This window comes from Zea mays, chromosome 3 (assembly GCF_902167145.1).
Source record: "Zea mays cultivar B73 chromosome 3, Zm-B73-REFERENCE-NAM-5.0, whole genome shotgun sequence".
NCBI lineage: Eukaryota > Viridiplantae > Streptophyta > Magnoliopsida > Poales > Poaceae > Zea > Zea mays.
This window is the reverse complement of record NC_050098.1, coordinates 9,360,085-9,374,084: the sequence shown is the minus strand read 5'-3', so window position 1 is coordinate 9,374,084 and position 14,000 is coordinate 9,360,085. Positions and strand designations below refer to the sequence as shown.

General features: G+C 41.4%; 1 protein-coding gene across 2 annotated transcripts; it reads right to left on the bottom strand.

Moving 5' to 3' along the window:
- Positions 1 to 235: 235 nt before the first annotated feature.
- On the bottom strand, positions 236 to 12,430 carry LOC542006 (MutS homolog 2). Of its 2 annotated transcripts, XM_008675399.4 has the most exons (18): positions 11,927 to 12,426; positions 10,548 to 11,194; positions 10,129 to 10,475; positions 9,601 to 9,696; positions 8,215 to 8,270; positions 7,469 to 7,535; positions 6,680 to 6,772; positions 4,678 to 4,806; positions 4,573 to 4,606; positions 4,459 to 4,506; positions 4,145 to 4,341; positions 3,784 to 3,910; positions 3,383 to 3,660; positions 2,678 to 2,863; positions 2,157 to 2,543; positions 1,982 to 2,078; positions 1,555 to 1,682; positions 236 to 992 (listed from the first exon to the last, which is right to left on the bottom strand). In XM_008675399.4, exons 1-18 carry the CDS (start codon positions 12,121 to 12,123, stop codon positions 525 to 527), a joined length of 3,582 nt encoding a protein of 1,193 aa, XP_008673621.1. In that variant the 5' UTR covers positions 12,124 to 12,426; the 3' UTR covers positions 236 to 524. The 2 variants fall into 2 exon arrangements, with proteins under 2 accessions (XP_008673621.1, XP_008673620.1); XM_008675398.4 differs by having other exon boundaries at positions 10,129 to 11,194; positions 11,927 to 12,430.
- Positions 12,431 to 14,000: the final 1,570 nt, after the last annotated feature.

The following is a 14,000-nucleotide window of genomic DNA, read 5'->3' as shown; positions in this document are numbered from 1 at the left end:
CTGCTCCATAACCTCGTACTCATTTATCCGTGCTTTGGTTTGCAATCCTCTGCAGAGATTTGAAGAAAAAGGAAGACGCCGTCTGCCTCAGTAATATACAGTGTTTGTGTTTCGTTTCAGAAATCAATTCATCCAAAATAAGACGGCGGTATAAACTCATTCCTCGTGTAACTAACTCCAAAAAATAAGTTGATATATCAACTCATTATATTCCACAAACCAAATAAAAAAAAAGTGAAAAGATAATAAACTATTTTATTCCTCAAACCAAACACAAATGTATATGATGCACATAAACGGTGGAAGTGATTAAGGATAGTGGTCCTTGCTGCCCAATGCAAACAAGACATAGCACAGAACATATATACACAAGATACTTTGTTTAAAGTACAGGATTCGTGCCATGGAAAAAAAACGCGGATTACATTATATCTACCATGGTTGTAAAGATACGACATCACTGAAGAATCTAGGCATTGATAATTAGTACTCCCACGTACGCGATCAGCGGCGGCGGCGAATGCTCATCTCGCCTTCCTGAAGTGAGACTTCAGCTCTTGCTGGATGCAGAACAGCGTGTCCATGACGTCGTCGTCGTCCGGTTGTCCGTCCATCGCGCTCACCGCCAGGGCCGCCCTCAGCCATTCCTCGTGGAGGGTCGAGAACTCAGCTCGCTGTTCGCTCGACTTGAAGTTCCCGGCGATCTTAGCCCTCATCACCTGGCCCGCGACAGACGCCTTCTCCACTATCGACTTCGGGATCCCTGCCATTGCGGCGACCTGCAGGCCGTAGCTTTCTGGACAGGCCCCCGAGGTCAGCCGGTATAGGAAGGTCAGCTCCTTCTGGCCGTTGCCGTCGCTCCTTGGCTTGAACATGCAGGCCATGTGCTGGAGGCTCACGTGAGGGTGCGAGGCGAACTCCTTTGTAAGAGAATGGTAGTGGGTAGCAAAGAGCTGACGGCATCGCACTCGCTCCACTAGGTGGCGAAACACCTGAGTCACAGTTTGACAGTGCATAAGATGTTATCACTTAGATTAGTATTGTTGATGTGAAAACAGGGGAAAGAGAGCCGTCTAGTGGCAGTACGGCAATGCAATTTACAGGGAGTAAGAGTTAGGGCAGTTCCAGTTCCCACTAATAATTAATAATGGCATTTGAGACCAGGAAAGCTGTTGCAGAACGGAAAGAGAAACAGAGAAGCATGCCCATGAAACATGAAGGCAATGCACCTTTGTTCAAGATTGTCTAGCCTACTTATATTGCACCTTACAGGAGAGACAAAACACACAGCAGGGTTCACGCAAATACATGAAATGGTGTGATAATGTGGTATCTAATTCTAGCAAAATTAACAAATCCCCAATTCTGTGAACCAGACAAATAAGGTTTCTTGCTATTTCGTATAAAAAGTTACATGTACCATGCACCTCATGAGTCGTTACCAGTCAACTAGTCATGGTAACAGCACTAGTTATGAACTGAAAGCATGCTAAGGGAACATAAAGCATAGCAATGAAGGATGATATTTGAGATACCGCAGAAGAAAAAACTCACAGCATATGCGATTGCATATCCATCAAATGTGCTAGTTCCTCTGCCAAGCTCATCAAGCAAGACAAGCGAGTCCACAGTTGCTTTCTGAAGAACAGAGGCAGTCTCAGTACATTCAACGAGAAAAGTACCTGCAAACAATGTTACAAAAACAAAGCCAAGGTCATTGTCATCTCATACCCAAGCAGACTCATATATAGCATTAGATCATGAAATATAAAGAGATCAGTTGGTCCACTAACAACTTCATGATGCAAAACAGTTCAAATAAATACAATGAGGGCTTTCTACTGATAATCCAAGGATTTACTGGTATCATATAGCTCTTTTTTTCTGCCACACAGAGATGTATTTATCGATTCTAACTCATTGGACCCAGAACAGTAAGATACGGTGGAAATTGTACTAATTTGTCAAAATCATAACGTACTTTCCCCAGTCATAATCCGATCTGTTGCACCGAGGCGCGTAAAGATGGAATCCGCAAGGGTCAACTCACATGACGTGCAGGGGACATAACAGCCAAGCTGCAAAGAAAAAGAAACATCGGTAATACATTTGAAGAAGATCATGAACAGACAAGCATAAGCAAAGATTATACAGACCTGAGCAAGTACAACAGCCAGGCAGGTGGCACGCATGATTGTGGATTTCCCACCCATATTTGGACCAGTTAACAGCAATGCAAAACGATTGAGACCAGATAAATCCTGACCAAGGGTTAAATCATTTGGTACCAGACTATTTGCATTTCCCGCAAAAGCGTAGGGATGCCACAGACCCTTCATACGAAGTACAGGCACATCATCTTTCAGCAGAACTTGTGGTCTGCACATGGCACCAAATGATGACAATGTCATTGCAGCAAAGGACCTAAGCACATCAATAGTGCTGACGGCATTGATCACCAAAGACCATTCAGAAGCCTTTCCGATAAAAACGTCCATCAGAGCAGCCAAATCGTTGGCACCATTGGCATTGACATCAGAAACCTTTCGAAGATCACAAGATCATCCAATAAGTAATGGCAACAGAAGAAATACAAGTGACCAGTAAATAACTAAAACAGAAACAAGCACTTATATGTACAACACTAAAGCAGATGAGAAACCATAGCATATTTTACCTGGCCACATGGAAACTCATTTTGCATTCTCTCTTCAAACTTATGGATTAACTCAGGAAGATAGCTCAATGATGGAATATCCACAATCTTATAAAGCGCCAAGATACCATGGTCCGCTCTTTGTAAATCATTTAGCAAGTCAATACCATTGCGGAGGCCATTGATAAGCATTATAAATGTTTTAATCTGGAACATGCCAGAAAAAATTGCAAGAAGCAATCAACTGATAGGAAGACAAACTAGAAAATCCGCATTTCAATAATAAAATCTATAACACAGGTTTTCCCTTAGAAACCCTCGCATGTTAACAAAAAATCTCACTGAAACTAGTACAAATACTAATATGTATACATAGTTACATATTCAAGAATTTTTTACGATAACATATTCAAGATTTCATAGCACGTTTGCTTCAAGCAAATATTTCATAGCATAGTACTAGAGACCATGAAAATGAATCAGACGTTATGAAAACATGCAGGAAAACACATTGCCTTTATTGACATATTTTCTGCAAGCACAAACTATGGTTTCAGGAAACTAATCAACAACTTAAAAAGATCATCTCTTACATAATAAAGTATCAACTGAATATGAGATACATCACAAGATATTACATTTCAATATCACTCCAAAACTTAGCTGTATAAGATAATCCAAAGCTTTAACAAGCTAGTGACTGAAAGAGAAAACAACACAACTTACCCGTTTCTTTATTATTTTTTCTCCAATAAAGGGCAGTTGAAGCAAAGATGATAACCCAACAGTGGATCTAACTTGTCCTAATAATCTCTCAAGATCAGGAATTTTCTGGAGATACCCAAGTGTTGTAGGGCCTAGTCCACAGTTTTGGATAAACCCCTCAACAACATCAAGCCTTTTATTGATAGCATCAATGTCTTTAAGTGGATGACAAATCCACCTTCTTAGCATCCGCTTACCAGATGCTGTGACACAGTGATTAAGGTGCTTATATAAAGTACCTGCAACAAGGTATAGATTTAAACATTTAGCAATATTATCTTTGACCTGTTCTACTGTTTAGAAACTACTGTTCAAGAGCAAAAATAAGATAGCAGGGGGGAAAGTAGAATCTGTGCTCCTACCAGATGAACCACCATTGAAATTGTTGCTGAAAATCTCGAGGTTCACAAGAGTCTGGCCATCCATCCTTAAACATGTTTTGTACACATGGTATGGTAAGACTTCCCCATTTTTCAGGGCATCATGTAACTAGTTTCAGATTGTAGAATTAGAACTAGAACACATTTCAATGGTCAACATAGTAGAGAGAAATTATGTATATAAAATTGTGGAATAATTCGAAAATACATAATCGATAGAAAACAATGGCTAGGGACAGCCAATGGAACACTACAAAAAAATTAAAAACAGCAGTTACGAATGACACAATTGGGATGACTAATAAATGTGGTCAAGGGAAGAAAAAGGTAAGACAAAGTATACCATGAGCCTAGTCAAATGGCCAATAAGTCCACCAAGTGCACAAATAACTACATCTTGATTCATTGTGCAATCCAAAGCAGATAACCATGACTCTGTTGATGCATTAAAGAACCCTTTAGAATGTATTAAATTTCGAATCTGTGCAGCATCAGAGAAATCTATCCCGGAGAGGGGGGTCAGCTGCATCTTCACAGATCCTGAAATTTAAGGAAAGATAATTGTAAGTTTTCGAACTCTGATGTCTCGTTAACTTGCTATCTTATAAAAGAGTCTTCTGTTGGCAAAGAAAGAGAACAGTGCTTTAGTGCTTTTACCTGCTGAGGCATATTTTCTTATTGTCCTTTGAGTTTCTTTTGAGATGCCTGACAAAAGAGAATAGCTATTAGCTCCTACAAATACAAGGATTTGAAAATGAAGTGTGTTCTGACCTGAGGTTTCATAGATTAATTCTCTAGGAGAAACCTGAAAAAACAAAATAATGAATAACAGTTTTTGGTTCACTTAACCAATCAAAAAGGGCTACAAGAGCATACCTGCATCAACAAAGCACCCAAAGCTGCAGACGAGTCATCATCTTGGACTGAACCCACCCAAATTTTAAGGGCAGCATAGTCTAGGAAAGCAAATCCAAAGACCTGGAAACCGCTAGAAGCTAGGGTCACCTGAAAGTTCCAAGGAAAGGCTGCATCAGAATAGAGTCACATATGAAAAATGCTAATAAAGCAAAATTCAAGGTATTCAATTGCAAATTTACAATGCTGTTTTACTTAAAAAGTCCATGCCAAACTACTAAGTGAAACAGCAAGAAGAAACCTAACTGTCAGTGAAATCTTAAATAATATTATTTATTTCAGCAAATGCATAATGCACCTCTGGTCTAATACATTTTTCATAGTAATCATTCAGAGTAGCTGCTCGTTTATCTGGAACGTTCAGATTAGCCACTCAAAAACAGCTTTCTTGTAGTACTTAGGTACAGGGCTTATTTTGATCAAGGATATTTTGGCCAAAAGAAACTAGAATGCTAGTTACTTTTGTAGCCATAACAATACATAGAGCACCTTTTCTTTGAGTAATCAATTTGCTCTTCCATTTGACATATAATTATTATTGTGTTGGGCATAAAAAAACAAGTACTAACCAAATAAAGTGAAGTCATCTGCAAGGGGAACTACCGAGCTAGTACTAAAGCACAAATGTTAGTATGAGTGGGTTGATAACTTTTGGTATGTATGGGCAGTATGGCTTAGCCATAAATACATGATCTTTAACAGCAAACCTACTAGCACCCTGCTACAGAGAGGGGAGCATATTGTTTGCACTTCTGGAGATAGCTACAGAGGGAAAGACAAAGGGAAGCCTTCTTCAAGGCAAGCCACTCTTTGGAGGGGGTAGCAATGCATTTTTTTTCACCATGTATGGTTGACTGCTTCATTATAGGCCATGCATTTACTTTCTTCTTTGTTTCGCTTTGTTCATAATGAAACATTGTAATAATGAACAAATGCAGACATGTTGTATGCATCAGAGAATGCAAGAACCTGGATCCATTCCATTCTCTGAAAAAGTATCTAGAAAGTTTATTGGATTATTATGTGCTAAAATCACAAAAAAAATCTATTTTAGATGAAATAGTGTTTTAAGTTTTACATCATGTGTTCCAAATTATAGATCACTTTGGAAAGTAAAATGAATTTTTTTGTGCTAAGATGGCATTTTTTCTCTCTTTTGATGAAATAATGATTTAACTTATAATTCGTCTGTTCCAAATTATAGTTCACTAACTTTGTCCTAATTCCAACTTCTCTTGCATTGACCAAATTCTTTTTAAAAAAGTATATATTAACATCTACAAGTTCAGGTAGTTGCTCTACTGAAATGTATTTCAAGAAGAAATTAATGAAATTATTTGATGTCGAAGGTGTTGATGTCATGTGGGGTCACCACTACCAGCGTCGGCCACGCAGCCAGCAGCAGATCAGGGCGCAGGAATAGCTGGCAGTTGGTAGTAGCTAGAAAATAGGAGATTTGTTTAGATAAGAGCTGGCTGCTGCTAGCAAATAGGGATAAGTTGTTAGGAAGTTGTTTAGGAAGATAAGTATAGAGAATAAACAGGAGTTGGTTAGGCTGGCCTGGCTACATATAAAGCAAGACGCTGTTTTAATAAGGCAGGCAAGAATATCCTATCTCATGTCTCCTATTGTTCCTCTTCAATCTCACCTCCTTCACAATTGGGTTACCGGACAAAATCCCCAGGGCCTTTGCTGACCGCGACTACAAGCTCCGTAGTCGGGGTATTGGAGTCCTTCACAGTTGGTGTATTTTTCAATAAACTTGGTCAAAGTTAAATAAGATTAACTTAGAACAAAGCTGAAGTGAACTATATTTGGAATAGAGGGAGTAAGATGGTTAGGTTGGGTGTGGTACCCCTAGTCCCATATATGCTTATATGCATTTCGTTAAATCCAGACAAACTTCCAAAGCATCATTGAAAAGTATGGTGGCCCAAAGGCAGGTGCAATGCTAGAAGCAAACCTCTTTCAGTGCCAGAAGGTGAACAGCATCAGTACCAATGTTATCAACCGCGGTTGATGGTGTGGACACATGAACCAACTTTCTTTCAATAACCTTGCAGAAGTTTTTAGAGAAAATGTTACATGCCACTAGAATATTATCACCTATCAGGAAGATATTTACATTACACGAAGGTTATTAAAACGATAAAATGTTGAAACGCTCATGGGTGAAGTTTTAACTTTTAAAATAGTTTTAAACAACATAGGAAAAATACCAATATATCAGAATTTCAGACAATAATATGAAGTTAAATACCCAACAGAGAGGTTAGTTGCTTACCAAAACTTCGCCGATTGGGCCCAAAAGTAGCTAATGGTCTAAACACATCAAACACTGCGTTTTACAGTTTAGAACGCCAAAACGCTAAAAAACGTGTTTTACAGTTTGAAACGCTAATTAGAGTTTTGATGTTTATAGAGTTTTGTTTTGCACATGGTATATTGCTATTAATTTACACCCATCCAGAGTACCATAATTGTGTCTTAAGTAAAACTAAGTTTCCGCCACAACAAAATAGAAGGATGGAAAATCACAATGTACGTGGCTATGTGCACACTTGAACAAAAAGTGCCATACCAAAATAAACAAATTTGGTTATGCAACTGACAAAAGAGAGATTCTAAAAAGTAAAAAAGGGAAGCACATGCTTCCTGCTTCTGCCACTCGCCCCAAGCTAAGTGATGAACATTCAATGTAAACACTCAGAACTAATGGTAATGGTGTTTCATCACAGTACTGAATACTTACAGAATGTACTCCTCTAGCTTTGGCCTGGTTTGCAGATTCCATTTGTTCTATTCTTCCAACTTTATACCTGGAAATAGGTGTCAGATTCATGAGCAATAACCTCGCCACTTCAGCATCAGAAAAAAGAAGGAAAATAAAAGGAAGAGGTTTTATAATGGATGTCTTGCAGACCATAAGGTTCAAAAGGAAATTTTATGCATTGTAGAAACCGATGAACACATTTGAATTTCATGAAAGCAACAAAACTGACATTAAATTGTAAAGGAGTCAAAAAAGCAAGAAATCCATCATTATTCCCACATAAATAAAAAAACTCGACCTGCGGAGGTAAGACAGCCCCGAGTATTTATTAAGAAGACCTCACACAGGTCGAGAAAACCCCCGAACCTCTGCCCCACCCATACACAGCGGCATCGAAGCACATGTGACAACGACCGCGACCGGGGCTGAGCCTTAGACTCGTGCTTTGGTGTGGGACAGACGAGGGGATTTTTTTAACCACAACCTTATATTCGCTCTCATGGGGAGTCGAACCCAGGACCCGAGGAATGCTACTCAGGCCACCTAACTAACTTGGCTAGAGGCCCCTTCGCTAAATAAGGATAGACACATTGACCGACCATTACCAACCTGAAGCAGCATGAGCTTGCTGATGTTCAGGACAATGCTATGATAAGATAAAGCATAAAACTGAAGAACTACATAATTCTGGAAATGAACAAAACCGAACAGAAGGATGAGCTTACCCCCGAGCTATAAGCTTATCAACAGCATCATCTATACCACTTTCTGAAATACCAACCTATAAATGTGAAGTTAATGTCACTGCCATTAGGAAATGATCACAAAACTATATTGTAACTGCTAGTGAGGTAGTGATGCATTGAATGCCAAGAATTTAAATCAAGATAGCTGAATAATGACAAAGTGGTGCATTGCTAGAGCGTGAAAGCATTTGCCCAAATCAATTCTGGCTTCCTGTCATCCCAGACAAGAGCTACACCATAAACTTTTTTGTATAAGTACCATATTACTACATATAGGTCAAGAACAAGCAGGCTAACATGTGTCCCCGGTCATGGAATCAATCGTCTCTGGCATTGCTGTCCATCTCCACCCTAGGTCCACCAGTCTGCCTCCCAACACAGAACAGCTGCGTATCGCAAACTGGTGGCAGTCCGTCAATCCCGCCCACTACCAGAACTACTGTTGGTGCTGCAGGCCACCACCACCCGCCACACAAGTTGGCGAGTGGCGACCACCTCATCATGCCACCATACCGTTGCCTCCCACACTCCTACAACACGGGTCCCAGATTTATCCAAGCACTGTCCCCTACCCACAAAACCCAAATCTAATGGCAGGTGCAGGGCCTGCAGGCAAATGATCGTGTTCCTAACCTGCAACGAGATCAGCCTCATGGACGATTCAAAAGACAGCAACAAGACCCTTCTTTTTAAAGGACGACAAAAGCTTTGTCGTAGTTTTTACTTTTTATTAGAAGATTAAAAAGAAAAATAGAAGTGCCAGCCCGGCTTTAAGTGGAAACCGGGCAAAAAAAACCATAACTAGGGGAAGTGCGTCTGCACCACATTCAAACTACGGCACAAACAGCCAACCAACTAGCTACTCAACTCCGCTTACTATAACCAAGACAACTAGGTTAAACACAACCCAACTAACAACCCTACTAAAAGCTCAACTAGCACAACTAACACGACCACAGGCACAAATACACAAATCGGTACATATGACTATTACAAGTCATTTAGGACAGCAACACGGTCTCCAAAATATAGTTTTGACCAATGTTTTTTTGTTAAAATACACATGAACTCTTAATACATTTATACTTTTGTAAAAGTACTTTTTAAGATAAATCGGTACATATGACTATTTCAAAACTAGATAACAAAACGGTTATTTGTGATCAAAGTTTTATAAGTCTGACTGAAACCTTGTCCAAAACGACTTCTAATTCAGAACTGGAGGGAATACTTCTTATTTTCTTAACGAGTAGCATAATATACTGAGATGTAAACGAAATACTTCAAAATTAGGCGTAATGTAGAGCAGTTCAGAGCAAGCATTTGATGGTAAGCAAGAGAAATACAAGTTTATGTAATATGTACCTGTCTGCACTTGCCCACCCCACTAACAGTCATTTTCCAGTCAAGTTCTTTTTGGCCAATCTCAGCATCTAGCTCATAGAGCTCATAAAATTTCCCCTAACAATGATATATCAAACACTTTAAGACCTCTAATATTATAATAATGAGTGCACAATATAGTTTTGTGGGGCAAAGCAACACAAAACTGAACTCTGGAATGAACAGCTACAGTGCAATAGCAAATGAAGTGCAAAAATGGGAACTGCAGAAACTTTCGTAGGATAGTAATCAGAACAAAGTTTTCAATGTTGGTGTATAATAACTGGTGATATTCATCAACATAGTAGAACAGCTAAACGTTATGAACAGCGATTGGAGAATTGCACAGTGAGCCTATACTGAAAAGCACTCCTTATGTGAATAAGGCAATGGGTCAGTACCATACAAAGTTTTGTGAGATATTCATCAAACCAAAGAAATAAACCTTCGTGTGCCCTACAATAGAGTATGTTATATGCTATGAATTGAGTCATCAATGACAAAACTTACCACTTTGAAAAAGAGGACAACATCCATATATTTGCACTTAATATTCCAGTATTGCTTTTGAGATGTTGACATTTTTCTCAATGCATCAGGTGGAATGAAAAGGGTACTCTTGTCATAAAGTGGATCATTTGGCCGCCTTTTATTTGCATCTCTGATGGCAAATGAATTCAGCCACTCAAATTTGCTACGCGCGCTACCAGCCATTTCATCATGATCCTTCTTTTCAATAGAACAATGAGCTGATTTCATCTTCTTGTTCATGGCCCACAAAGGAGGGCATTGGTTGTTGGCATCCACACCTTGGTCTTCCTGAACTCGCTTCAGGCGAGGAATAGCTGCCTGCATTGCTGGTGTTTCTGGTTTCAGAGGACTAGAGTCAAGTTCTGGAAATAGTGCAGCAGATGTTATGTTATATTTACCGTCCATAAGCAAGGAGGAATTCTTTGAGTGATTCTTCAATGGGGTTCCATTTGTCTCGAGTTCTGCAGACAAATTTGTTGGTTTAAGATACAACATGTCTGAAGACCCTGAGCGCATCTTTGAAAGTTCCTCTGCACGGGTATTATTTGAATTTTGCTCAAACGGTGTCACCGCTGCTCTAGTGTATTTACCATTAGCAGAAACCAATGAGAACTTCTTTGATGAATGCTGCAAAAGAGTTTGTTCTGAACCATATCCAGTTAAAGGTGTATCAGCACCATGAGCAAGCCCTGGGAAGATTTTCTTTGAGGCAACCTGGGAAGGAGTTTGCACACCAAAGTTCTCATTTAAGGCTGTAGCATGAATGCAATTAGTATGAGACTCTGAGAATAACTTCTTTGGATGCTCCAGAATAACTTCTTTGGTTGCTCTTGTAGATTCATCAGTGGAAGACCTCAGTGAGTGCTTTTGGGGCTCCTGAGAGGGAGACATATCTGCACCTCCTTCTGGGGAAAGGATTGTTCTGCTGTGTTCGCCGTAAATAGGTCTTGAGAACAATGCACCTAAGCACTCATTTGAGAGAACTTGATTTTCCACAGGCAAGTTTTTCCCCTCTGAATGTCTAACCTGGGAATCGTATTGATTTCTGCATAAAAGAGAATCAAGCATATTCAGGATAGCAAAATAAGGTGCAAGAGAAAGATAATTCAGCAAATGCTTGGTCTGCCTAGGAGTTAATGGCATGTCTGAAATGCAAAATACTAGAAAGCAAAGCTATATCTAACCAAGAAAAAAAATCACATGAGATGACAGTGCAAGTTCTACTCTAAACACTATGGGCTAGTAGCTCAGCAGAGCACATCAGTGAATTCAAAAAAGATATAATATACTTCGAGGCTAATCATCACTGGGACGGAGTTACAAGCTCTACTCTAAAAAATTATGGGCATGTAGCTCAGCAGGGCACGGCAGTGAATTCAAAAATAAAAAACCTAATATACTTTGAGGCTAATCAACACTGAGACAGAGTTACCTAATTGCATATGTGCAATACAAATACATAGTACGCCTTATATACTGAGATGGAGGAAATATCTAATAACCACAAAATGGAAGCCAGACTGATTAATCACAGGCAGAGCTGCAGTAGAAACAGATGAGCAATAATACGGTAAAATCTCTAGACAGTCGCTAACTCGAAGAATGCACGTCCTTAAACGCAGCACTAATGGGTCAGATCCGCACTATCACTCGAACCCGAAACTCCTCCCAGCCCAGCAAACCGTGCCTCGCGGCGACCCAACCGGACGGCCTAACCGACGCCCAACCAAACCGCAAAACCCTAGCCTCCCGTCACACTAACAGAGCGAGTGATTACCGCGCCCATCCGTGACTGGCCTGCGGAGGAGGAGGAGGGCGCACTAGCCTCTCCATGATCCCGGCGACGGACCCCATAGGGGGCCGCGGTGGCTTCTCGGGAGGCGTGCCCTCCCCGGAGGGATCCCTCCATGACGGCGGCTGCTTCTGGAGAAATGAGAGGATCGACTGCTGCTGCTGGCGCCGCCTCGGTTCCATCGCTCGCTGAAGCTCCTACGGCGGGTGGGGCAGTTACCCCAGCTACCGGCGGTGCACAGACACACCCTCTCCCCTCCCCCCTAAGGCCCTAAAGCGATCTGGTGGCTGCGGCGGCGGCTGTGCCCAATCGATAAGGGAGACCAGCAGGCCGAGAAGCGTAGACGCGGGGTCGACGAGCTCGGGGTCGGGAAAATGGGAGGAGAGGCAGCGACGAGGCGGGGAGACGAGGGAAGCTGATTGTTTGGGGTGAAACTTCGAGCGGGAAATCTGGCTAGAGGGAGCGAGAGAGGCCGCCCAAAGTTTGAAGAGGTGACGGGAAATGAGAAATTTGACTTTATGAAATACGGTGGGTGCGGCTTCGACGAAATGGAGGTCTAGGAGAGGGTTTCTCCCTTATGAAACAGCTGGGCATAGCCCTCCCTCTGAAATGGACATGATTCCACCATTAACAGGTAACGACTGTCTTATACCCACGCCGTGAGTTTGCCGTTACCGGGAGACTATACGTGAGACCCAACCAAACCGAGTTCTTGCCCAAACCCTATCCACGCACCTTAGCCGTCGCTCCTTGCCGCCGCACACTTGCCGCCGCTCGTGCCGCGCACCATGGATGGAACGAGAGATGGAACTGCTCCCCTCGTCGCTGTTGCAGAGGCCCTTGACGCTGCTCGTGCCGCCGCTGTTGCTGCGGCGGAGGCAAGATGCGCGGCTGTGCTGGCTGAGAAGGAGGCTGTAGCGGCGGTTGAATCTGCTACAATTGCCGCCGATAAGGTTGGACTAGCTGTCGAAGCTGTCAAGTATCAAAGCTTTCTTCAAGATAACTCCATGGTGACTGATTTTCTTTCTCCCTTACTTTCTCTTCCTTTGCCGCATGTGGAATCAGAATGTGGAATAGGGTATGGTTTGTACAGGAACATGTTGATTTTAAGTATCAAGATAACTCCATGTTGAATAGGGTCTGGTTTTTATTTGTACAGGAACATGTTGATTTTAAGTATCACGTTAGCGTGAAGAACTCACTACGATATGCCATTCAAGAGATGAGGAGGCAATCTTCATTGTTACGTACCATTAACGGGTTGTGTTGTAGTATCCCAGAAGTTGAAGGTGGTAAGGTTGGAAAGCTAGCTGGGCATTTGAAGGAGATCTGCAAGAGCCTCGAGAAGACTTCAATAGTGTGTGAAGAAGATCTGGAGAATAAATGTCCTGGTTGGGACCTTCATCATCCCCCTTCAGATTTTGAAGACAACACCAACCCTTCTGATGTTGAGGACACAATGGATGGATACGAGTCAGAAGATCCGGAGTTATGGCAAATGGTGTTTGATGACTTGCAGTTGGAAGAGAATAAAGTTGCTGTCTCTTTGGGCGAGCATTGTCGTATTTGGGGCTACGACTATGACCAAATGTATGATCGTGAGATGAAGTAAGACATACTGTGATGAAGCAACTAACCAGTTAAGCAACCTTTTGTGATGTGTGAGGTTACTTGATGTAACCTCTTCTGCAGTCTTTTGTGATGTCAAGTAACCACTTATGAACTTGTAATGTGTTAGGTGGATGTTTTATGTAACAGAATTGTAAGACTATCTATGTGCTTGTAAGACTTTCTGTTCACTTTATGTTTGTGCTTGTTATCTGAAACTGGTTTGATCTGCAAATGAACTGGGCACCGATTTCTGGGCACCGATCGAACTGTTCACTTTCTGGACATAAACTGGGCACCGATCGTAAATGAACTGTGAACTGTGCACCGATCGTAAATAGAAACTGGGCACCGATCGAACTGTTCACTTTCTGGACATAAACTGCAAATGAACTATGAACTTTCTGTCCAGATCATCAGTTTATGTCCAATGTTTCTGGGCATCAGTTGA

What these genes read in the sequence shown, in the direction of transcription:
- LOC542006 (XM_008675398.4), bottom strand. Translation starts at nt 12,123, where the DNA reads ATGGAACCGAGGCGGCGCCAGCAGCAGCAGTCGATCCTCTCATTTCTC. An exon ending in ATGAGTTTCCATGTGGCCAG is followed by an intron (nt 2,544 to 2,677) that starts GTAAAATATGCT and finishes GATCTTCGAAAG; the next exon opens with GTTTCTGATGTCAATGCCAA. An exon ending in GATATGCAATCGCATATGCT is followed by an intron (nt 993 to 1,554) that starts GTGAGTTTTTTC and finishes ACTGTGACTCAG; the next exon opens with GTGTTTCGCCACCTAGTGGA.